Source organism: Biomphalaria glabrata, chromosome 1 (assembly GCF_947242115.1).
Source record: "Biomphalaria glabrata chromosome 1, xgBioGlab47.1, whole genome shotgun sequence".
NCBI lineage: Eukaryota > Metazoa > Mollusca > Gastropoda > Planorbidae > Biomphalaria > Biomphalaria glabrata.
In genome coordinates, this window is record NC_074711.1 from 77,277,643 (window position 1) to 77,304,069 (window position 26,427).

General features: G+C 35.0%; 2 protein-coding genes across 8 annotated transcripts; both read left to right on the forward strand.

Annotated features, from left to right (window-relative positions):
- The first annotated feature begins 1,330 nt into the window (after positions 1-1,330).
- Positions 1,331-10,054, forward strand: LOC106050751 (shiftless antiviral inhibitor of ribosomal frameshifting protein homolog). Of its 7 annotated transcripts, none has more exons than XM_056016116.1 (10): positions 1,332-1,460; positions 2,947-3,052; positions 3,509-3,617; positions 3,846-3,880; positions 4,527-4,679; positions 5,225-5,328; positions 7,190-7,432; positions 8,304-8,331; positions 9,333-9,384; positions 9,804-10,054. In XM_056016116.1, the coding sequence occupies exons 2-10, from the start codon at positions 3,026-3,028 to the stop codon at positions 9,980-9,982; spliced, it is 930 nt and encodes a 309-aa protein (XP_055872091.1). In that variant the 5' UTR covers positions 1,332-1,460; positions 2,947-3,025; the 3' UTR covers positions 9,983-10,054. The 7 variants fall into 7 exon arrangements, with proteins under 7 accessions (XP_055872131.1, XP_055872091.1, XP_055872123.1 ...); XM_056016107.1 differs by lacking the exon at positions 1,332-1,460 and adding an exon at positions 1,888-2,390; XM_056016123.1 differs by lacking the exon at positions 1,332-1,460 and adding an exon at positions 2,484-2,573.
- Positions 10,055-11,535: 1,481 nt separating this feature from the next.
- LOC106063927 (shiftless antiviral inhibitor of ribosomal frameshifting protein-like) lies at positions 11,536-24,197 on the forward strand. The gene is made up of 8 exons (XM_056016166.1): positions 11,536-11,743; positions 14,378-14,486; positions 16,569-16,603; positions 17,365-17,517; positions 18,124-18,233; positions 20,081-20,236; positions 23,303-23,328; positions 23,830-24,197. Exons 1-8 carry the CDS (start codon positions 11,717-11,719, stop codon positions 24,006-24,008), a joined length of 795 nt encoding a protein of 264 aa, XP_055872141.1. The 5' UTR covers positions 11,536-11,716; the 3' UTR covers positions 24,009-24,197.
- Positions 24,198-26,427: the final 2,230 nt, after the last annotated feature.

Below are 26,427 nucleotides of genomic sequence, written 5' to 3' on the forward strand. Positions count from 1 at the left end.
GCATATTGAGGTCTACTTAAATCAATGTTTGACATATTGCGGTCTACTTACATCAATGTTTGACATATTGCGGTCTACTTACATCAATGTTTGGCATATAGCGGTCTACTTACATCAAAGTAAGGCTGATCCCAAACTGTATCGGCACTTTTTGTTCTTTTGGAAATCAGCTCCGTAGAGAAGCATTCATTCAAGACTAATCTTTATGGAAAGCCTAAACACCGACCTGCGACGTCAAGACATGTGGGCAGTTTGGACCAACAGCTCATTTCCACATCATAGGTGCGTATGACGTTGTAACTAGCCTTCGGTGTAAACTGCCCACAGGTGGTGACGTTGCAGGTCAGTGATGAGGGTTCCCGGTCATTTCATCCCCGGTCACTTCATCCCCGGTCATTTCATCCTCGGTCACTTCATCCCCGGTCACTTCATCCCCGGTCATTTCATCCCCTGGTCACTTCATCCCCTGGTCACTTCATCCCCCGGTCACTTCATCCCCGGACCTTCTATAGCGAATAATCTCGATTCATTTTATTTCCATGAGATGATCCATACTCGTTCACGACTGAAGGAGGCCTTAAATTGTAGGCCTCCTTCTGAACAAAAAGCTTTCTTTTTATGAATTAACCTCGAATAATGTTTGTTTATTTTTTGAAGTCTCCTATTACAGAACCTTAGAGACACTCTCTAAATTTTCCGCCTCACTGAGCGTTTGTGCCAAGGTCACGTTTTTTCTTCCTTTCGAGCGCAGCACTGTGAATATAAAATTACACCTGCAAATAAAACTGCGGTGCAGTGGCGTAGCTAGGATATATGATGCCCCTCGGCACTTGATGCCCCGTGCGACCCGCACCATCCGCAAGTTGCTAGTTACGCCTCTGCTGCGGTAACATTAGTACAAAAAAAAAAAGATTGGGTTATTGTTGCGTTACAAAGAGGGCTCTCCAAATATTTAGCCAGTGACTCCATTGTTTTGAGTACTATTTCACTACTCAAGACATACATAATACTGAAAGATGTCATGTTGGAGATGTCGACACTGGTCCCATTGAGAACTAGTAACAAAGTTCAGAAATTTGTCTTTTATTAAGCGGTAGATCTAACTACAAATCACAGACCCCAAACAATAGATTAGCTTTGTGTTAACCACTGACTGTGATAGGAGTAATTCATGAAGCGATTGTTTAGAGTAGTGTACCTGCCTCGACATCTCTAGCTTAAGAAAACCTTTGAGACCCGCTGTACATCTGAGGTGTTGAGAAAGAACAGTGTATGAAAGAGGAAATGAAACACCAAAATGTGTTAGCACCTCAGAACTTTGAGATTGGGACTTTTTCCGAGTTTCGGTGTGCTCAGAAGACTAAATGTTTTTTTGTGTGTGTGTGCGTGTGCGCGTTTCAAGAAGTTTGATTTTTTTATTAACAGAAACAGACTGTGGGATAGAAAGGGAAGCAATGGAGGTAGGAAGATAGCCTGACTATATAGTCCAAATTTACATGGGCGTATTCAAAGGAGCTGTTCTTCACCTCCTTCCCCCTCCCCCCCCCCCAAAAAAATCTAAACCAAAATTACAGTTACTCTATTCCATGTGCATAGCCAAGAAATAAAGGCTGGGCAGGGGCGTAGCTCAGAATTTTCCATCGTTTAGGGTCCCGGGGGCTTGATCTCTTTGGGGGCCCCTGCATTTTGCGTAATATTTAATTTTTAATGTAAAAAAAACTCATTTCGGGGCCCCCTCAATCATTTTTGAAGCTCAGAATACACGAAAAAGCCTGGCGCGAAGCACCGTCTGAGAAACCCTTGCTGTAAATACAATGAATCGATATTAGGAAGATTTAAAGATTTATATGTGTGTGTGTGTCTGTGTGTGCGTGTGGATGTAAAAAAAAAAAAGGGAAATCTCCCCCTCACCTATTAAGTTCCCAACGCGAAAAAAACAAACAAATCCTGATAAAGTCAATGCTATAACCTGTTATGTTAATGACTATGATTAATACCTAGTATGTTGATAGATTGACTATGATATTGACTCCGATTTAAACAACAAAAATAAGAAAGTAAAGTTAAACAAACAAACAAAGCTTATGTAGGCTAGTATGAAATTAAAACGATTGAGCAGTGTCACAGTTCAGGTGACGTGACAAGTGCCTAACACAGTCCTATAATGACTGGGTCGTAGTTGTGCAAGTGGGGTACAGTTGTTAGCTAGTGTGCGGGTGTGCCCGCGAGTTTCTATGCAACGTAAAACGTATTTCGAGTTTGTGGACATGTTCCTAGAGTGTTTAGAGTTAAAACAGGAATGAAATTGTCTCTATACTTAAAGCTCGATTAAAAAAAAAACATAATCAAGAAGTATGAACTGTCAGGTTGAGTGATCACACAAAGTGACAGTAAGTGGGAAATATTTTTGTATAGGTCATAGTTTGTGCTTCTCTCTCTCTCTCTCTCTCTCTCTCTCTCTCTCTCTCAATAAAAATAAATTTGTCCAATACTTTTTGTTTACAATTAAACTATAAACAGATTAAATATTAGTTAAACTATCGTATGTCAACTAAGGAGGTTTAGGTTGAAAGGTAATTATTATTTTCTGGGGAACACCGTAGACATTTACTTGAAAAACAAGCAAATCGTAACAAACTATTTTTTAAAAAAAACGTATTTTAATTCGAAGGAACATATAGTCCAATAGCTGTTATAGATCTCAATATTGCAAGAGTAATCACCTGTTTTTGTATTTGAATCAAAATAATAAATCAATACTAGTTGATAACCTAATTGGTTTTTTTTTATTGATTCGTGTGCTGTCAGCGACAATGGATAATTGTGCAAAATTTCAATTTGATCTGAGAATGGGAGTTGGGAGAAAAATAGTGTAAAATATTCCACCCAGACAGACAGACAGACTTTAATATGAATCATTAGCTCATTTATTTACTTGTATTTCAGCAATGTAATTCAAGCAATCAAGTTCCAACTAGACTGTGTATGTGTTGAGAACTTACAGTAGTTCAATAGACCTTCAGTCATGTCTGAACATGATAACCAGCTAGAGGTTAATATTGATTGATATATTGTTTGTTTTTTTGTTGTTGTTGTTTTAATGAGATAACTTCGTACAGCGATTCTTAAACGTTTCAACTCAGATGACGTATGTACCCATTTTTTTAAATGGGTACATAATTCATTTTTTTACATGGAGCTCATAGGGGTTAGGTTTAAATAAGGCGAACAAGAGCATGCCAACGTTGGCTTTTTTTTTATTAGATGTACAAGTTAAGTAAAGTTCCAGGTCTTTACCAGGATTCGAACCTGGAACACTCGGTTCGGAAGCCAAGCGCTTTACCACTCAGCCACAATGCCTCATTTTTAGTAGATGAGTTATCACCTAATTGATTTGAGCCACCCACATTTCGCACTTAATTTTGTACAGCTAAGTCATTCAATTAAATGTGAGATGTGTAAACTGCAACTTATTTGATGCCAGCAGATGTACTCTTTGTTTCTTTAGGCTCGGAGGCTTCGGGAGCTGTTTAGAGGCAGATTCAATCAGAACGAGGCAGAGCTACTTCTTCAGCATCACCAGGATCTATATGGAGCAGCGAACTTTGTCTTGGAGAGTATGAAATTATTTTAGAACCCATGCGGACGCAGTGAAATCCCTATTCGTTACAGATGTGCCTTGTGTTTTTATGTTTTAGTATCGGTTTTCAGTTAATTGCATTTTTTTTTGTTAGTGCCTTTGGAGGTAAATGCGGCGAAGTTTTTATTATCGATTTTAAATAGTGTAATGTTTCTTGAGAATGATGTTTCATTCAATGAATGCTTTGTAATTTTACTGATTTCAGACGAACCAGAAGTTGTAAACAGCATTTTAAATAGGGTAAATATTATGAAGATTTATCTTTTATTGACAATCAAACGGAAAATAGTGTAATGATGTCATTTTAAGTTTATAAAATAATATCCGCCTTATCTCCCTTCTCAACATTTCATAAACTCACACATTATTGAAGATCCATTTTAGTGAAAATGGTCTTTAAATATTCAAGTTAGTCAATGACAATATTAGTTGGCCTCCTTCAGTCCTAGAACGACTATGGTTCATCTCGCACACTTCCTCGTGTGGCTGTGGAGCCCTATTTTGGAGAGACACTCCCGTCCACAAATATCGCAGCTTAAGATGGCTTTTGCTTTGGTGGTAGAGGAGCTGGCAATTTTTCGTATTGTACGTTTTTCTTCCTGAGCTGAGACCCATGTTCTTTCACTGTCAATAGCTTTCTTGGTCACTGTCTCTCTCCATCTGGTGCGGTCAATACACTTGGTATTAAACCAAGCAAGTCTTTTGGCAATGATTTAGCAGAATTTAGGTCTCTTTTTATCATGCAGGACTAAATTCACAAATCGATCTAGCATAGGAGGTAGCCTTAACTATCTATAGAAACTTTTGTAAATTTTAAATTTATAACATAAGACTATTGACCTTTTTTTTCTTAAACTAACTAAAGTACTTTGTCTAATGCCACAAGAAAGGAGAAGACTACCTCAAGATTACTATAGAAGAGTCAAAGAAAGTCAAGGATTTACTGGAAGGCGGTCTAGAGAAAGAGTCTCGACCCAGATTATTTGCTTGTAAAAGGTGTGAGCGAGCCTGGTGGAAAGTTGTGTCTTTACGAAAAGAGGTCAGAGATCAATCATACTTTGTCATTTAAATATTTATGAATATTAGATCTAATGCTGTTTCTGGAATGATATCAACTTTACTAAGTTTTAGATGTTTGCTTATGTAGAAATTTTATTTCATTAAAAATGTTTTTATTGAACAAGCGATGAGTTTTCAATTCATACAGCTCATCTTTCCCTTGACTTTCGTGCTAGGGCTGTTATAGCTGTTATAGTTGTTATAGCTGTTATAGTTATTATAGTTGTTATAGCAGTTCGCGTTACCAAATTCCTCCAAATTTCCCGGTCAGCAACTGTTGAAACGTTGAACTAAAATTAAATACATTTAAAAAATGACGCAAGTTTTATGGAAGATTATTGCTGCATTCTTATTGCTAAACATTATGTTATGTTGGCGGGTTCAGATAACGAAACCAACTTCTGAGATGAACTGTGCAGTGATTTCCAGATCAGACAGCTCTCCGTATAGTTTTTTCTTCTTTATGTGTGTTCTGGGGCCAGAGTCTTCTTCAAATTAAATGTGTCTAATTGTAAACCTACACAGGTATCCAGGTGCTACAGGTGTCAAGTGAAATACGATCCAGTGCCTAGAGACAGTGAATGGGGGCGTGGCAGATTTCGATGTGGACATTGCCAGAATGAGTTTATGTAAGTTACTTAAGAACCAAAACTGAACTACATATCTAGAAACCTAATGGTAGAATAGAAACTTCTCGAGGCTATTCACTCCTCCCCAAGGCCCAAGCCCCCAAAAAAGAAAACACAAAAAAAAAAAAAATTCAAAATGACCACAACTATCATGTGCACAGTAGTTTACTGGGCAAGCTTATCAGGTGAGAGAAACGTTATCTGATAGACTGCACCATAATCTAACAGAGCTATTACTTTTGAATACATTGTTAGTAACTGTCATATGCATGTAGCTAATGATCATTCTTTGAAGTAGGTGTGTCCCATTATTTTCTTCATAGCTATTGAATTGATGTCACATTTCTGTCTAAATTAGTCATCAATAGATGTCATACGTCTGTCTAATCCAGGGGTTCTCAATCTGTTGGTCGCGATCCCATCGGGGGGTCGAATGACCATTTACCAGGGGTCTCCTAAGACCATCGGAATTTGGGTTTTTGGTCTATTTATCATCGGAATTTTTTTTGTCGTTTTAACAAGAGTATTTGTACCATAGTTGGTATACATTACTCAGATTGATTTTCATTTTAGAAACTATGAAGCGACCGTCAAACATAATTAAATGATGTTGACATATTTAGGAAGACGGATATCTTGGTTATGGATACAGATGGCATTTGAGTTAGCGAGTGTGTAACATCATTGTTTGACGGTAGACATGGTTTGTTTTTTAATTGATAGTTACTTCTTTGTAATGTGTTCTGCTCTATCACTCACACTGATGTGACGAGGTTGTTGAGAGGCGAGGTTCTTTAAAAGTTTGTTTTTAATTTTCCTGAAATGTTTGTTGTTTTTTTATGAGAAAGCAAAACTACAGAAACTAGCCGGCCTGGTAGACATCTTTGTCGCCTTGACTACCTCAATGTTTCAATGCAAGAATCAAAGACATTATGACTCGATTTGTATGAAAAAAAAAATCCGTTCATCCAAATGAAACTTCAACTTTGTCAAACAAAACTGGATGAAAATAAAACTTAAATCTTTGCCAACTTTATCTGCTTTCTATGAGGAAAAACAAAGGGGGACATCTTGTTTACACTTTCTAGAAGTCAAAGTTGAAGATGTTCCGGAGACAGAGTTTATTGAGCTCATCAAAACGATGCAGCTAAAAGTAATTGACTTTTCAATGTCAGTGACACAATTCTGGATCACGTGATTGCAGCCATATCTCATTGTGAGGTCGTGTTGCTTCTTCTTCATCCGTTGCTAACAGTACAGGCTTATGTCTTTGTGAAGCAAGGTTCTCCACCCTGTTAGTTGAAATACAGAAGTGGACATGATGCGGAAGATGACATTCATTGTGATCTTACAAAGACTCCCACAAGTATCCAACCTTACCACTAACGTTGGCTTATTTACCAATGTGTAGCGATGTAATTGACACTATTTAATATCATCCTTCACGTGTTGACATACTTGTCACATTGTCACACAAGTCTGTGCACATGAATATGGTGAATACGCAATAGAAAAGTTAATAAATGAATACATTTATTGTACACTATTTACAATTGTATAAAGCTTTCTTCTGTGTTCAGCGTCTATCAATGAAAATACATACGGCATCAGATATAAACATTATGATAACGATTTCATAACATTAGCAAATTGACATTGACCTAGGCCTATGAAGCAAAAACTAATTAGAGTAGGGGGTCGCTGCCTAGTGGGGAATCATATTAGGGGTCTCGGCGCTAAAAAGGTTGAGAACCGCTGGTCTAATCTAAGTCATCAATGGAAGTCATAGGTCTGTCTAAACTAAATCATACCCTACCCACTGCCTGTATCAGACATAAATGTGCTACATTTGCCATTACAGTACCACCGCTATCATGGGGATGACCGTCTCCTTATGTCACAGCTGCAACTATCCTGTGGCGCCCTACGAGATTGTTCCCCCTGTAAAGAGTTCACGTCGTCGCAGATCAAGGACCGACACCTACGAGTGGCACGGAAGCAGGAGGAGCTACCCTCTACCACCGTGGGGCGGTCCTAGCGACCAACACAACTGTAATGGTGTCAACTGTTACAACGGCAATGATTTCCCACAAAATCCTAACGGGTAAGCCTGAGTACCTAAGCCGTACGTATAAAATCTTTTATTACAACCAACTGATTCAATTATAGTGGTAAAAGTAAATCTTACTTGCTTACTTAGACATACATTCTTTTTATATAGATCTAAATATTATAATGTTATTATTTAAAGTTGTTGTTTTTTTTAACTTACAAGTCAATACTGTAGGCTTGGTGGCCAAGTGCAGTGCTGAATTTGCCTATAGGCATCACAAGCTATACTTTTATTGGGGATGCGCCAAGTAGGTTATTTTGGATATTTTCAATCATTTTGAAGAACAATTGTCGGCGATTCTTGGATTTATAAGAAGCCCCACGAATAGCCTAGGGCCCTATGAAGGCTAAATCTGCTCCTTGAACTATGATTCGAATAACAAATATTTATGATAATAATGGCAATGTCTTCGATTCCGAATACTAAGGATAAGTACAATGTTTCATGCGACTACCCAGTTGCGACCTGTTCTCTGCATAGAAGAAAGTATCTGGCATGTAGATAGGCTCTGAAAGAGACAGTTGGAGAGCTCGCACAAAGGCCGCAGGACAAACATTTAAGACCCATTGAAAAGAGCTGGTTGAAGACAGGAGTAAAGGATGAAAACTTAAAAGACTGCCGGCAGGCTACGGCTTTGTCTGCACACGATGCAGAATTATGACAGGCTTGAGTTCAACTCTTATGCAAATCAGGTCTATAAAACAAATGACCGTGACTTTGACCGTGATACAAGCAGATTTGATTGTGAAACATCATAAACGAGGCAATATTTTTTTTTTTAATTTAATGACACTTTTTAATTATTTATATAAAGATCTATTAAATATTTTTGTTTTGTTTTGTTTCTCATCAATGTCTGAAGGATACAAGATAACCCACTAGGTGTAGATGTAAGTTTTTTTCTTTCTTCGAATGTATTTTGTAATCCAAGCGTATCATTTCAAGATTTAAAGATTTATCTCTAACTTCAAAGTAGAGATGTAGGATTGGTTGATGACATGTTAATTGTTTGACTGTTAGATAAACAGGTTAGAACTTATCCAAATTGGTTGGTTGGTAACCACAAAGAGCATATCACAAGATGTTAAAGAAATTTCAACTTATTTTTCATCTCAGATCTTTTTGTTCTGGTCATTCAATATTCACAGCCGTCTCAGTCTGAGTCACTCGTTCCTCTCTATTATACTCGGTTAACCCTCAATGCCAGATGTGGCCTCCTTTAATCGTAAAGCGGATATGGATCATCTCATTGAAATAATCCGAATACATGGGCACTAACTTTGGTCGGAATGATGTCGCCTACACCGCTGATGTGTCCTAAGAAACAACGTCGCTCTGCCAGGGTGTATGGACCCAAACTGGGTTTTCTCAGTTGATTCCCGAAGCCTTTCCTATGTTTAGGTAGCGCTGCAAGGAGCAGAGGTTTGCACAGTTTTCCTTCTCCTGGATGGGTAAACAGCCAAGGTTAGCTAGCCCCTCCTGCATGAAGCTTACTCGTTTAAGCGCCATTTACTCGCCTTTGCAGCGTCTCCTGTTAGTGTTAAGTTGTAAACAGTTCCCGCGGACTCACTATCTGAGCCACACGTGAAGGCCAGGCGTTGGACTGGTTGTTAGAGGCTATTTGAAACGCTTGCCATTGGAAGCATTTTAAAAGTAGTATAGTACTTATATCCATTACCACTTCCAACAACCTTACGGAACCTAGGGCCTCTTAGTAAACAGAGCAAATCTATTACATAAGATTATATCAGCCAATGAAACAATAGAGACACTCCATAACATTAATATATGTCTATCTCTCTAAATGTTTTAATCATTTGTTTCATTTTTTAAAGTAAAAAAAAAAAGTTTTCAAAAGATAAACTCAAATGAATTAAAATGAACTTAATAGGTGCAGAAGTTGGAACGTAACGCAAGACTTGGAAGAATCCCACGTAAACATGGTATGTAAACAGTTCTGTTGTTGTGGTTTCTTTTTATGTTTGTGTTTTGTTTTTTGTCTGATTTGTTCAGCTGTTAATAAAAATATAGTTTCTTTGTTGCCTTTTATTTCGGTTTGTATTGTTATCCATTCTATATTTTTGTTGCACTTGATGAAGTCTCTTCATATTTCTGTAAATGGATTAGCCAACGGCCTGAAATTATTAATTCATTTTCCACTTTTTAGGTCCTTAAAGTTAATCCCAAATAGCCAGGAAATTAAAAAAAATCCCTTTATTCAGAATTTACAATTTAAACCAAATGAAAGTGAACGCCTATACAATTATACACTCCTTCTTTCAAAATGATAAAATCCTTCTTAAATTGTAACTAGTTAGGATTTATACTTTTTTGCTACCATTATACTTGCCTATATTACCAGAGAAACCAGCTGTATGCATCGATACCGGTTCCAAACCCCTCCCTCCTGCAGTCAGAGTACGGACATGGAGTGAGAGGCATGTCAGCACAGGCTCAACAGTGGCCACGTGCCTGGACCAAGGCGACCTGGAGTCCTGCACCATCAGTCTGGCCTACACATTTATAACGGTTCAATCATGAACGATTCCTATACTGCACAAATTGTTGGCTTCCACATGTGGTTGATGTATAAGAACAGTTGTAAATAAAATGTATTAGTTTTTCACAAAAAAAAAGGCTTTCTAAATGTGTTTAATGTGTCTATTTGTGTCTATGTATTTTAATGTGTCTATTTGTGTCTATATTAATTAACGAGTCTAATTATCTCTGTGTTTTAATGAGTCTATTTCTGCCTCTACAATTTGTATGTTGGTATATTTGCTAAAAAGGGGTTTAAATATTATTGAGATTTTATATGAACATAATAATTGTTATCAAGAAATATATTTTTTTATTTTTTTTAAATTTTTATTTAAAAAAAAAAAAAGACAAAAAGACACCACCTTCTTTATGCGACTTATTTAGTACTTAGTTTTCTCATCAAAATTAATGAATGTTAAATTTAAAAAACGTTTTATAAATACTGCCACCAGGACCTACAGACAATAATGCCGGTTAAGCGAAAGTATAGATCTAGTACACCTTTTAATATTCCAATGATAAGCATTTAGATTTAGACTTACAAGTTTCCTGAACATTCATTTATTGAACTCTTGAATCAATAAAGCCTTACATTCGGGAATTCCCGAACGCGATAACAATCCCTTATAGAGAGTGAAAGTCCTTTCAAATAGCTAATTGTTTTGAATCCCTTTCTCTTGTACATGTATTTCTCCTATGGTTTCTACTTCATTTAAATTGATCAATATGTCTTTGTCTCCTACACTCAGAATGCTGATGCTAAACATTTATTAAGAATGTTAGCGATAATTTCATTATCGTATTTTGTTGTTGAGTTATCTTCACTTTTTAATGGGGACAAAACTCCAGTTGTTTCCATTTTCTTACATTTATTCTATGACCATAAAGTTGTATTCTTTTCTTCATAAATTACTTTCTTTAGTCGCTCTGCTGCTGTCTGCTAAGTCTTTTGACGTTTGATTTGTAGGTAATTTTTTATGAACTCTTTCTGCTCCCAACAGCTCATCGTACAACTATGCAGGGCCCCTGACACGCTTTATAATAGGCCGTATCAATACTTTGAAGACTGAAATACAGTTCTCTTAAATATGGGCAATTAGAATTTAGAAATACCTTTGAAGCCAGTCCAACATCACTACCAATGGTAAAGCTTAGGCCCAGGGCCACGCGCAATGCTAAGGCCGCTTCTTATATAAGGGTGTAGTAATGGCATCTTCATTTTTATCTTTCAATATATGTCATAATAAATAGTGACCACTGAATAAGTTTCTCGTCCCGGCTTGTGCTGTTCTTAAAAAAAGAAAACATAATATACTTTTAAAATCAGTAAAATACTACCCAGGGGACACAACTGGTAAATTTATGATTTCTCCTTTAAATTATTACTCCCCTTTTTTCTTGGAATGTAACAACCTTAAATTACCAAGAAAACACGTTTTTATTATTAGAATGAAGTGTGCAGTTAAAGAAAAAAAAAGCAATGTACATCTACACTACTTTTTTATCTGTTCATAATAGCTTCCATTATTGTTTTTTTTTTTAATGTAGTATCATTTTTTAAAGTAGTCATGGGTGATTCTTTTCACAATCTATCATTAGCAACATACGTAACAGCACACAAGAACTGGTAAAAGTAGGTCACGGCTTAGAATAGTGTAAAAAAGAGCACACCAAAACAAGTAGAACGTCTGCAGACCTGGGTGGTATCGATTCCTCTCTAGATCCTATAAAAATATGGACGATAAAGAAGTTCGTCTTGAGGTAACAATTCAATTTTTTAGATCTAATTATTCAGCGAACATTAAAGATTTAATTCCTAAAGAAGTAGAGATCGCTTGACGTTGATATTTGAACTGTTTGTGACCACAAGTTGAAACTGAAACTGACATGATCGACGCTGTCATGTCAGCTACAATAAGCAATAACTAGAAAGATAAACATGTCAGTTACAGCTAGCTCCTAGTTTATTGAAAACTAGTATTGATTAGACATGACCGTTGCAAAAGAAAAAGTTACATATGATATTATTTAGATCTTTCTTGGCTAAGTGCTTAAGTGGTATAGCCAACATATTTAAATAGGTCACAGTGAAAAAAATAGAATATTATTTATTCAACTGTAAGGGTATCTTTTTTGTTTTTTATCAAAGTCTGTGTGTCTGGTAAAGAGTTTATACACGTTATTTTCCACACACCCTCGGACATCTCGGATCAAGCTGAAATTTTACACAATTATTTCTTTTATCTGACAAAACAAGAATCAATTTTTTTAAAAATTAAACTATTAATTAACTATTGGTAATTAATTATTTTGTTTGGTATCTCGAACAAAGGAAAGAAATTGTTCTTGGTTGATGTGGTGGTATAAGTTGAAGGAGTCCCCTTTATACTTAGTAGAGAGAAAAGTTTGAAACTAACAATAGCTAACTATAAATTCTTCTATTTTTATAAGCGCTTTCCTGTCACGGTGGTTAGTCTACTGGATTGAGGAGGCTTGGCCCTCGATTTCGAATTCCAATCGTTCAACTTTTTTTTTAAATAACTGCATTAAAAAGCGATCACGGCGACATCCATGCAGATGCGCCCTTCCTTCTCCCCCGCCCCCTTTTCCCAACTGGTCCAGACAAATAACAGGATCATAGCGTAGTGAGGAAACTAAAAGCATGGAATAGTGCTAAACAAGAAACAATTGGTACAAATATTTCTAATTTCACAGATTCATTATTGTTAGCCTAGATCGCTCCGCCTGCCTACAAAAATCAATGTCTACCAGGCGGTGGTTCTCTCAACCCTTTTATATGGATCTGAGACATGGACACTATACAGAAAACAACTCCATCATGGACATACGGTGGCAAGACCGCACTACAAACAGCGATGTCCTTGCGAACGCCGGTATGGACAGTATAGAGGGACCTCTTATGGTGGAACAGTTACGTTTGGCGGGGCATGTATCCCGTGTGGGGGACGAACGTTTGCCAAAGGCAGTCTTTTTTTGGTGAGCTAAAAGGTGGTCGACGTAACAGAGGCGCCCCACGGAAACGCTTCAAAGATTAGCTTAGGCGCGAACTTGCCTTAGCTGACATAGAAGAGAGCACCTGGTTGCATGCGGCCTCAAAACGGGACAGCTGGAAGTCACTCACGAAGGCCGCGGGATACACATTTGAGACCAAAAGAAAATCCGCTGCCGAGGACGGACACAGACGGCGAAAAGAAAATCTAAATCGACCACCTGCGGACAATGGTTATGCTTGCCGTGATTGTGGCAAAAATATGTAGGTCACAGTTGGGGCTGCGCAGCCACCAGAAATTGCATTTCTCGTTGATCTTCGGACTCGAAGACAAGCCTTATTATTATTATAATTGCAAAATTAATTACACGATTACAAACTAATTGATACAGATATTCTTAATATCAGCTTCTTTTTTTTTTTATTTTTAAAGTATTTTATTTTAATTTGTTTTTCAATGACCCCAATTTAAGAAGGAAAGAAACTAATGAGGCATTTAAGAACACAGTGCCGGATTTAAGTAAGTGGGCAGGATTTTTTGTGGACGTCCCTAGACTATTCAAGCTTTAATATAAATGAGCACAAATGTGTATATAATATCATTCACCTTATTTTCTTATCTTTAATATAAAGTTTTTGTTAAATATGTGAGGTCCTCATTAAGAGTGAGGCTCTGTACATTTGCACAATCTTCCTCTGTGGTAGATCCGGTTCATAATTAAGTGACCCATCTTTCATGCAAGTCCGTGACTACGTTTTAGTATGGATGTGCCTAAACAGTCAAATAGTTCTTTGACATAGGTCAGGGGTAGATAATAATTAGAAAGTTTTCGTTTTATTGTATCAAATTTTTAACGGCCCCTGGAAGACAAAGAGCCGCTATTAGCTTTTCTTCCGTCCATCCCGTAAAAATCGCAAAAGCTCCAAAAATATTCATATTTTAGATCTTACAAAGTTTTGGGCTAATTTTTGTTTGAAAGCGAACCAGTTTACTTTTTTATTTTTGCTTTTTTTTAGAAAACACATTTTTTTCACAACTATTTACTATTAATATAAAAAAACAGAAGACACTATATTAATAGAGGAGATAATTTTTCTAGATCTATATATTTTTAAAAAAATCTATGGAAATTGTTTTGTCGTTTGCCAAAATAATTTTATAAAAAAAATATTTGTATTACAAAGTTGGGTGGTAATGTCCATTGATAATGTTTTTAAAAATGTGTATCTTTCTTTTAAATAAGAAAGGTTTCATTTAGTATGTATAGAAGTCGAATATATTTTAAATTAACATTTGATAAGCAGTTAATTAATATACTGAAATAAATATGCACATTCTCTAGAACGATAAATAAAAATCTAGAAAATTTGTTTTATGGTTCCAGGCCTGCCAACTTAGAGAACTATTCAGAGGGCGCTTCTCCCAAGATGAGATGGAAAAAGTCGTCAGTGAAATGGGCGGGAAACTGCAAGCATTGGACTTTATACTCAGAGGTTCGGTGCGAATAGTCATTTATATTTCATATGAATTAGCGAGATTGAAATTAGTTTTCTAGAACTGGTAGAGTAGACCTCTAATAGTGATGGTAGAGATTGAACTAAGTTCCTAGGACTGGTAGAGTAGACCTCCTATGTTTTCCATAGGTGATGGTAGAGATTGAACTAAGTTCCTAGGACTGGTAGAGTAGACCTCCTATGTTTTCCATAAGTGATGGTAGAGATTGAACTAAGTTCCTATGTCTGGTAGAGTAGACCTCCTATGTTTACCATCTGTGATGGTATGGTAAGGAAAGTCCATTCAAGGAATTTATTTTGTTTTATAATTACATCTTTAATTGTTGGAGAGATACTGAAATGTGAGAAATGATTTAGAATAAGATGAAATTATTTAGAATTTATAAATGATAGTAATTTAGAGTTTTACAATATTAATATTATACTACGTATCATAAATTGTATGACTAATTTTAATCATTCAACATAAGTTAACATTATAATTTTTGAATATAAAGAACCCCTCACTAAATGTATGTTAGTTTGTGTCCTTTTAATCGAATTGAAATAGAGCTGACGGCTATAAGTTCACAAGTAGAAGGCGTGTCAAGCTATGAACACAAGAGAAAATACTTTTCTTAGGAATTTCAAAAGGAAATGAAATACAAGTACACACCTGACAGGCACTGACTATACTTACTGCTTTGGTCAAGGAAGCGTGTCGTATAAAGCTCATGTTTCTAAAGCCAGAACCTCATTTTCTTTTAGTGTGTGTGAAACGAATGTAAAGCATTACTTGACAGCTGTGTTGTTGTTTTTCAGTCCATAATTTGGAAAGGGTTAAAGTAGCCCTTTGAAATACATTTATCTCTAGGTCTGCGTGTAGCACGATCAGACTAGATATCTAGAGGGCTTGTTCGAATCGGTTAATACCTTCATTTACGATTGCATCTTTCTGTGTTCATATTGAATACATCATTCAAATCATGGTTGGCTGCCTGGGCTCTCGTTCGGTCGTTTGATGGTCCCGGGTTCATACCCTGCCCGCTGACATTCCCCGCCATCCTAAGGTCTGGATTAGGAAGTAGATTATCTTTAACCCTACCCGTGAAGAAACATCCGAAATATGTAAAACATTTTACAGACAAACAAACACAGCTTCGTAACTTTTGTCCGGTGATTAGTTTCATATTTCTATCGCATTATTTCTAAGGAACATTGTGACCTTTTTAACTTTAGTTTTGATGACGAATCTGAGAAAAAGTTCATTTTATTTGTACTCAAACATGAGCTCAATTCAAGTTTCTATGAGTTCAACAGACATACGGTCTCCCCCTCACTTGTCCGTCTGTCCAGAATATGCCAGCAGCTAGAGGTAACTGATATGAGCCCTTTCTGTAATAGGTAACGGATGCTCCACTATTACAAGTTGAAGGGTTCTGAACTATTAGAAGAAAATATAATAAATACAAAGCTTATATTAAGTGTAGTTTTATCAATTAGTTTGGATCAGTCATGTGACTAAATTTGTACTACATCTAGACTAACAATGAATCTGTGCGATTAGAAATAATTGTACCAATTGTATTTTTGTTTAGCGCCATTTCATGCTTTTAACTTTCTCAAAGCATTATGATACTGTCACTTGTCTGGATCAGTTGGGAAAATAGGGGAGGGGAGAAGGGGGGTATCTAGGTGAATATTACCGTGATCGCTTTTTAAATACATTTTTTTAAAACTTCAATTTGAATTTGAGCTCAGGGCTCGAGCCTTCGCAAGGGGACTAATTCAACGTATAATAAAAACACATCTGCCAAATAAGATTTCTTTCCCTTGTTTGATAGCAACCCAAATAATTAAATACCAATAGTTAATTTTTTTTTATTCTTTGTTTTTATTGATTCTTGTTTTGTCAAGTACAAGAAATAATTGAGCGAAATTTCATCTTGATCCGATCCAGGCAGACCGAGGGAGCTAATGTATGCTTTGTAAAGACTAGGTTTTGGAAGAGAAGAGAGTAATATCATTGTAATTACATGGTGGTTTAATGGTTGAGATTATCCTTTTTTTTTCTCACTTCAGTTGATCCAGGTCAAGTTAGTGGATTTATGAAAAAAGTAAGTCCATCCTTTGGCATTTTTTTTAAATTAAAAAAACAAAACAAATTGTTTTGACCATACATTTAATTACATTAGCAGTTTGATAGATTTAAATTATTGCATGACAATCAAAACATGTTGAAACGTTTCAGTCTAGTTCTCTTTGATGCTGCATGAAATTCTAATTAAACAGATTGTTATGTCCCTTTTTCATGTCCCTGCAATTGTCACCCTTGTCCAGCGGTGATTGTTGTGGTTTGTTAGTATGACCGGGGCTAGGTATGACGAGATTGCATACAACTTAGCTTTGTGACCTTTAAACCTCTAAGAGAATATACGTTTTGCTGGAGACCGTAGGGCTATTTCAAAGGGTAAAATACGGAAACTAATAGGTTAGAAACGATACTTCTATTCAAGATTATTCTGCCTGTCCTTAAATTAAAAAAAAAATGTTACGTGATGAACGCGTTAAAGTCTCACGAGAAGTGTAAACAGGAAGTTTATTTTTACGTTTACCTGTCAAAGCTTCGAGTTTCTAAACAGAATAGCAAAATTATGATAGGGAAATAACTCGATAGAAGTGCATTCTGGAACTTTCGGTTTGAAAACATTTATTTAGAAGAGACGAGCTCGATTTAGTATGTTCAGTTTACAAGTTGAAATCTTCATGTGGAACCTACTAATGTAAATTTACTAACTAATTAATTGAATTGTTATTTTTTTTATCCATCAAATAATGACTCTGACAATGATTCCATTCTTTTTCGATGACCTCATAGAGTACACAGTATATAGAGAATCTACAGAGAGATTCCATTCACCTGAATGAAGTTCTTGAGTCTGGAGTCTTTGATGTCGAAACATCAAAAAGACAGTTTGGGTGCAAGGATTGTCAGCGAAGCTGGTGGAGAAAAGTTCCACTTAGGAAAGAAGTAAGTTAAGAAAAGTGTTCTGTTCAAAATACTCGACCTAGAGGACACTGGGGTTAGTTCAAATTGTACAATGCATTATGAGTTAAAGGAAAGTTAAAACAGATTTTTTTAAAGTGTATAAAAAGTTATAGACGGTAGTAGGTTTCGAGCCTAAACCTAAAAAAAAAAAAAAGAATCCTGAATACAACCAACGAAATAAATTTCTCGGTCACACTTTCATTAAAATAGATGACTTGTAAAAATAAAAGAGTGTTGAATTTCGAAGACCAAACTGTAACTTATCTAATGTTATCCACAAATGATGTAGATAACTCATTGTTTGTTGGAAGTGTATTTACATTCTCTTTTCGATGTTTACACCTGTCTTTATTGACACCTTTCTTTTATGTGTAAGTTCTCTATTGTGTCACCCTTTTTATGTAAGTTCTCTATTTTTTTTTGAGTCAAAATGCTGCCAGATTTATACCGTCTGCTTCAGTCATTTTCAAACGTTTACATGATCGATTTCTTTCACTCTGATTGCTCCAATTATCTACTGGTGTTGTCTGGTGTTATTCAGTTTTAAACGCCTTTAGTGAATCCTCAGCTGAACCATTCTTCTTACAGGTGTCTAGATGTCACGTCTGCAAGACGAGATATGAAGCAATCCCTAGGGATAAAGAGTGGGGATGGGGAATGTTTTACTGTGATGGAGAAAACTGCGGAGAAGAATTTCAGTAAGTATTTTCTGCATTCAAAACAACCACACTTATATATATATATCCAGGGCCGCCGCTACCTATTGTACAATGTGTGCATTGCACTCAGGCGGCAGAATGTAGGTGGCGCCAAATCATTATTTCAAGGTAACCTTTATTTTTTAAATTTTAGTTTAATAAAATATTACTCAAATATTTTAATATTTTATATAAATTCTAATTATTCCAATATTTTATTGATAGCTATTTGAAAAAAAAAACGATATTCGTACATAAGAAGCTATTTTGGAAACTTTTAATTAGGAAAAAAATGGAGCGATGCGCGAATAATTCCCAAGAGTTTTTTCATATTCGCCTACATATTTTTGACCTTGAATTTTCATGGGTTGTCTTTAATATTTGTTTTGAATGACACTTACAGAAGCAGATCAGTCAAAACAGTTTTTTTCTTCTTAGTATCTACTTACTACATACAGATATTGTTGTTTAGTCGATAGCCCGCCTTGTAAGTAAATCTAGTAATTAAAAACTCAAATGTTAAAAACATTTTCAATTTTATGTTAAATGGCTGTTAGTTAAGCGTAGAATATTCTTGGGTCATCATGGATGTAGATCTGCATTGAGTTGTAGGCTACTAGATGTTTGGAACAACATGCCAACGACCTATCAACAATAAAAGGGGGAGGGAGGCGTGCGGCGAAAAAAAACATGCTTTATTTTCATTCTCGCTATTTATCCGTGTCTTAATATTACCAATGTTTACAAATTAAAATATTTTAAGTAAGAGACGTCGTTTCCATCTTTTAATAAGATCTTGTCAAATGTAGACCGTTTTCGCGAGAGACTTTTTCAACAATATGGGTTAAAACTTTTTGAAAAAAAAAACATTTCAAAACGTCTCCGCTAGTGTGATTCTTCTGGATTTTCTTATCTGAGATAGGTCGAATTTCTTTCTTCCGACTATTGCACTTCTCTATAGTGACGATTTTTGTGTGAAAAAAGGTCCGCGACAGAGACGTTTTACTTAGAACGAAGATTATCTTAAAAAAGATCACGCCCATTACAGACGTCAGTGCGCTTATACATATCTAGAATGTCCCTCGAATAGATATATATATAGAGAGAAAAGGGGACCAGATATTAGTTTGGTTCTTGCACACGCGAGCATGCTATTCTGCCTCAACGTGGCGCTCGTGTGGAAACGACCATTACAGGAAGTGGTTAGGCTAAATGAATAGCAAAACAAAACTCCCATGGGGGTGTCCACGGGTAGGCGAGAGTTTACCCATTGCACGGAGCGGAGTTGAAAGAGAGCCCTCACGGCCCTGTCAATAATCCATGCACCGTTCCTCAAGGGACCGTTACACTAATGGCGAGTCCTCCATGGTTAGCTTGGTACAACATAGGAAAATAGCGGATGTCCCTGGTGCACTCGGCCTTCGGCCATGTCTAGCCCATGCGCCCGGGGGCCAGATGCATCGGAAATAGCAATGCTTTACATACGCATTGACTTGGGTCTCTTCCAGACAGAACGGTGGTTGACGCAGATTTTCTTTTTTTTACTGTTTGACGCTCAAACAGGTTTCTTTTTTAAACTTAAGAGCTCGAAGAGCCTTCGGGTCATCTCTTAGACGATCAAACGGCGGTTCTTGCACGTGTAAATTTTGGGTCATACATTTGCATTTTCAACGAGTAGTTTATTAATGGAAAACTTTTATTTTGGAAAACTGACGGAGATGCAAGAGTAACTTTAGAAGTTGTAGCAACGGTCTTTGGTTCAGCTCTTAGGACTATTGCGAAGATGGTACTTTAATAAAACAAATTTTTTTATTCAAAATGTTATTCAGAACTTGATTTGTCCTCAGAGGTTTTGCTGTGATGGGCATGACCAAGAGCATGTGCCATAGGTGTGGCTACTACGTGCTGGTGGACCACATCATACCTCCCAATAAGTTCAGCAGAAATAAAAAGAAAAGGACCCGTGACACCCACGACTGTAATGGGATCAATTGCTACAGACGGTTAGTACATCTAGTTTGTAGGTATTGGCTTACTCAGTAACTAGCTGCAGTTAGTAAATATAGATAGTGGATTAACTTTGTTAGCTTATCCAATGGGAAGAACACCACATAAAAAGCTATATATCGCAATACTGTTAGATTTATTTCCATTTTTCGACATTAAAGAAAGTATAATTTCATGTTTCAACTTGATACGAGAATAGTATTGGGGGGGGGGGGGGAGGAGGGAGCACATAATGTGTTCACAATGTTGGTACCAGACACAGACAGAATGAGTTGATAGAAGCTGTGTAGAAAAAAAAAGATATGGTCAAATATTCAACCACATATTATTTCAATGTTCAAGGTGGGTGGAGCCCAGTTTTTGTACACTACAGCTGTGTACTAGTTTATTTACTATAACTATACATTATTTATGGCATCTATCGATTTGCCCTACTATAGTCTTGGTTTGTAGGTAGCGTCCTGTGTCCCTACAAATGAAAGGTGAAACACGCGAAGATTAATTGATGTCGTCGTGTAGTGATAAAGAAAATCAATAACACAAAACAAAGACACATCTTTTATTTGTACATCAGTTGTGTTCCAACTAGTAACTAGTTCAATTGATGCCGAGTCTGAATATAAACCAATTATCTAAGACTACGAAATATATACTAAATATCTAGGGCTACTGATTATATACATAATATCTAGGACTAATGAATACATACTAATCATAAAACTACAGAATATATACTAAATATGTTTTGTTTGTAAAATGTTTTACATGTTTCGAATGTTCCTTCAGAGTTGAAGATAGTTTATCTTCCTAGTCCAAACCTCCCGCAGGACGACGGGGGATGGGAGCGGGCAGGATTTGAACCCTCAACCATCGATAAATCCGAACGACAGTCCAGCGCGCAAACCGCACGACCAGGCAGCCATCCAGGCAGCCATACTAAATATCTAGAACTAATGAATACATACCAAAAAATATCTAGGACTAATGAATATATACTAAATATCTAGGACTAATGAATACATACTAAATATCTAGGATATATTGAATACATACTAAATATCTAGAACTAATGAATACATACTAAATATCTAGAACTAATGAATACATACTAAATATCTAGGACTAATGAATACATACTAAATATCTAGAACTAATGAATACATACTAAATATCTAGAACTAATGAATACATACTAAATATCTAGAAGTAATGAATATATACTAAATATCTAGAACTAATGAATACATACTAAATATCTAGAACTAATGAATACATACTAAATATCTAGAACTAATGAATATATACTAAATATCTAGAACTAATGAATACATACTAAATATCTAGAACTAATGAATACATACTAAATATCTAGAACTAATGAATACATACTAAATATCTAGGACTAATGAATACATACTAAATATCTAGAACTAATGAATACATACTAAATATCTAGAACTAATGAATTCATACTAAATATCTAGGACTAATGAATATATACTAAATATCTAGGACTAATGAATATATTCTAAATATCTAGGACTAATGAATTCATACTAAATATCTAGGACTAATGAATATATTCTAAATATCTAGGACTAATGAATTCATACTAAATATCTAGGACTAATGAATATATACTAAATATCTAGAACTAATGAATACATACTAAATATCTATAACTAATGAATACATACTAAATATCTAGGACTAATGAATATATTCTAAATATCTAGGACTAATGAATACATACTAAATATCTAGGACTAATAAATACATACTAAATATCTAGAACTAATGAATACATACTAAATATCTAGGACTAATGAATACATACTAAATATCTAGAACTAATGAATACATACTAAATATCTAGAACTAATGAATACATACTAAATATCTAGGACTAATGAATACATACTAAATATCTAGGACTAATGAATATATTCTAAATATCTAGGACTAATGAATTCATACTAAATATCTAGGACTAATGAATATATACTAAATATCTAGGACTAATGAATATATACTAAATATCTAGAACTAATGAATACATACTAAATATCTAGGACTAATGAATATATTCTAAATATCTAGGACTAATGAATACATACTAAATATCTAGGACTAATGAATACATACTAAATATCTAGAACTAATGAATACATACTAAATATCTAGGACTAATGAATACATACTAAATATCTAGAACTAATGAATACATACTAAATATCTAGAACTAATGAATACATACTAAATATCTAGGACTAATGAATACATACTAAATATCTAGGACTAATGAATATATTCTAAATATCTAGGACTAATGAATTCATACTAAATATCTAGGACTAATGAATATATACTAAATATCTAGGACTAATGAATATATTCTAAATATCTAGGACTAATGAATACATACTAAATATCTAGAACTAATGAATATATACTAAATATCTAGAACTAATAAATATATACTAAATATCTAGGACTAATGAATATATTCTAAATATCTAGGACTAATGAATACATACTAAATATCTAGGACTAATGAATACATACTAAATATCTAGAACTAATGAATATATACTAAATATCTAGGACTAATAAATATATACTAAATATCTAGGACTAATGAATATATACTAAACATCTAGGACTAATGAATATATACTAAATATCTAGGACTAATGAATATATACTTAATATCTAGGACTAATGAATATATACTAAATATCTAGGACTAATAAATATATACTAAATATCTAGAACTAATGAATATATACTTAATATCTAGGACTAATGAATATTTTACTGAATTGTCTATACATATTTTCTTCTCTTCTTTCATCCTTCACGCCCCCTGCACGTGCCCAAAACAGGGTGAGTAGAATGCTTAGTGACCTATTTTTCTTACTATTTAACTCATCAGCAAATTACAAATTTTTTGTTAATAGAAATTGATTTCTCACATGTCAAATTTATTGTTTGATTAAGTGGAAAAATTATGTGTTGTTTTTTTGTATTTTCGGTAATATATCTACATAATTATTTTTTTAGAATCAAGATGGCAGTCTGATTATGGGTAAGTTTTAGAAATAAAATCATGACTATAAATATGTATTTGTCTAAATCTACGACTTCAGTGCTTTAAAACACAAAGTGATGGAAAACATTTTTGAAAAGTATTTTGTGATACAATAAAATAAAACAAAACTATTAAAAGAGATCCAGTGAAATGTTATAAAATACAAAGCTTATATAATAATCGTAGCCTACATATACACGTCGTATATCTCAATACTGCAAGATTTATGCCTATCTCTTTAAAAAAACAGAATTAATTGATACCACTGATTAATTAATTAGCCTGTTAATTTTTTTTATTGATTCGTGTATTGTCTTCGGCGATTAATCATTGTGTGAAAATTCAACTTGATCCTTGAATGGGAAGTTGGAGAAATAACGTGTACAAAATTTTTAACAGACAGACCGACAGCGTAAATTGTAAATAAAAATTATTACACCTTTAAATTAATTCCAAAATAGTAAATAAATAGTTTTTTTTTTTTTAATTTTTTGACAGATCGTGCAGCAATCTGCATACACCCAAAGTCTAAACCATTCCGGCCTCCAGACGCTCAGTACCGCACATGGAGCCAAGCCCACAGGAGTACCGGGTCCACCGTAGATACCCACATAGACCAGCGAAGTGTCTTTTCCGGAAGCGGAAGTTTCGCATACACACTGCCAAGCAGACGATGACGCCTTGAAACGCAATCACCTGACCTAATTCCTCATTCCTGTGAAGAAAACATTCCGATTTCAAAATTGAGAGGAAACTAAATGCAAAAGTTTCCATGAACAATGGCGTAGAGATCTCAAGGGTAGAGAAGCCACTGCATAGTTTCGTCTCGTCCATAGTGTAATAATAAAAGAAATGTAATAAATACATCAACATCTTGTTATATATAGTGAGCGTGCAAGACAGACAGACAAACAGACAGAGATAGATAGATAGATAAATAGATAGATAGAAAGATAAATAGATAGATAGACAGATAGATAAATAGATAGATAGAGAAATAGATAGATAGATAGATAGATAGATAGATAGATAGATAGATAGATAGATAGATAGATAGATAGATAGATAGATAGATAGATAGATAGATTATTGGATGGATGGATGGATGGTTTTGAGTTCGAGACCCTTCAGTTCAGAAACCAAACGCCCTATCCCTCAGCCACCACGTCCCATAGATTACAGAATAGTTTATAATTCAACGTTAAAAATGGTTCTGAATAGAGTTAGAGCAGTGTTAGAATGTCATTACTTCAAGTTTGGTTTCAGTTTTGTTTCTTAATTGTTGCCAAATACTAAATTACTTTTTGTTTCTAGTATAGTGTCAAATATCATTCGTTGACATTCTTGTCAAGTCTGCTTTCTTGCCTTTGTTGAAGCTACTACTTTTTGCTTTGTTTCCATATTGTTGGTGCCAGAACTGTTAGAAAGGCCAGTGGACAGACATTGAGTCTGTGACCTAGAAATAGGATAGGTCATAAGACCAGTGACCTGTACTGTACTGGCAAGTTAGTCCAGTGGTACTTTGTGGTCCCAATTATATTATCTAGGCTAATAACTATAGCCTCTAGATGTATAATACTACCGAGAAAAACAAATAATAATTCTGAGATTTCAGTTGCAACAAAAAAAGGAGTTTATTTACAAACAAAAGAAAAAGATCATGAAAAATATAAATGGCAATAAAGGCTCACCAAAAGAAAATGACATAATGAAACAAAGCAAAGTAGCAAGACAGTTTCCGGTCAATATAATGAAAGGACCACCATCATAGAGGCACAATAATGTCTTATGCCGAAAAACCAAAAAGATGGTTTACAATAATATCATACATGCATTAAAAATGAAATGACATCATTCATGAGACATTTTATGTCAAAAACCAAAGCGAGGGTTTACATTAGTTTACAATAATATCATACATGCATTAACAATGAAATGACGTCATTCATGAGACACACTACTGTCTCGTATCTAAACAAAATATTTCTTTCAAAAAAAAAAACATACAGAAGAGGATAAGAGACTAAGTAGACCTATACCATTTACATAAATCAATTTAGTACTAACAAATTGATAAAGTCTACTTAGCTCATTATCGAAATACTCTTCCCACAACAGTGGCACACCCCTCTTGAGTAACACAACAATAGTACAACACAAGTATGAGTTAAACAGTATATAGGTTTAATTCAAAATACACTGGTCAGTTGAAAGACTCAAGAGAGAGTGGTAATTGTAAACAATTGACAGGGACTTAAATCAAGTAATAAAGGGGGCTAACTCTAATAAATAAATAAAGGTAGCCACCCTTATTGTCCCTCTTGTCACAGAGTCCAATAGAAAATCTATTACAGAAAACAGACACAGCAAAAAAAAAACAAAAAAAAAGGACATCCGGCAGACAATGGCTTTGTCTAAGTAGGATGTAGAAAAATATACAGGTCACAGCTGGGTCTGCATAAAAATATGAAATATCACTCTCTTCTTTAATTGTGGAACTCAATGACAAACCTTTTCCTTGAAGAATAGTTATATGTTTACGAAATTAGGAATCATCAATGTCAGGAAAAACGAATGAAAATGTGTTCAATTAATTGTTTTCTTAATCTGGAAAGGGAAAACTGCAGGTTGGATGACATCATTCCAAACAGAATTAATACCCGGACATTCATGTAGCAGATGATTGTTGTTAAGTGACTGAAGGAGACGTATAGTCCGTGTGTATTGTATAGAGTATAGACTGTAGAACTGTAATAATACACAAACAAGGGAGGTAATTTTCTTTACTTAAGAAGACTAATTATTTTTTAAAAATCACAAGCTACCTCCCTTGGTTTAAAAAAAAACAAAAAAAAACAAAACAAAAAAAACTAACCTAGACACCCCAATTAGTTCAATTAAATTTTAATACAAAAGACGCTAACTTTAACCTACCCAAAGACTCTGCACTAGATTACAAAGTACTACTATTTATATATTTGTTTCCACCAACGAACCAATAACTCAATAATACACAATATTCATTCCACGACAAAATGCCATTTTCTTACATCATTGTAGCTATGGTTTCTACAACACTCTGGTCAATATTCTTCA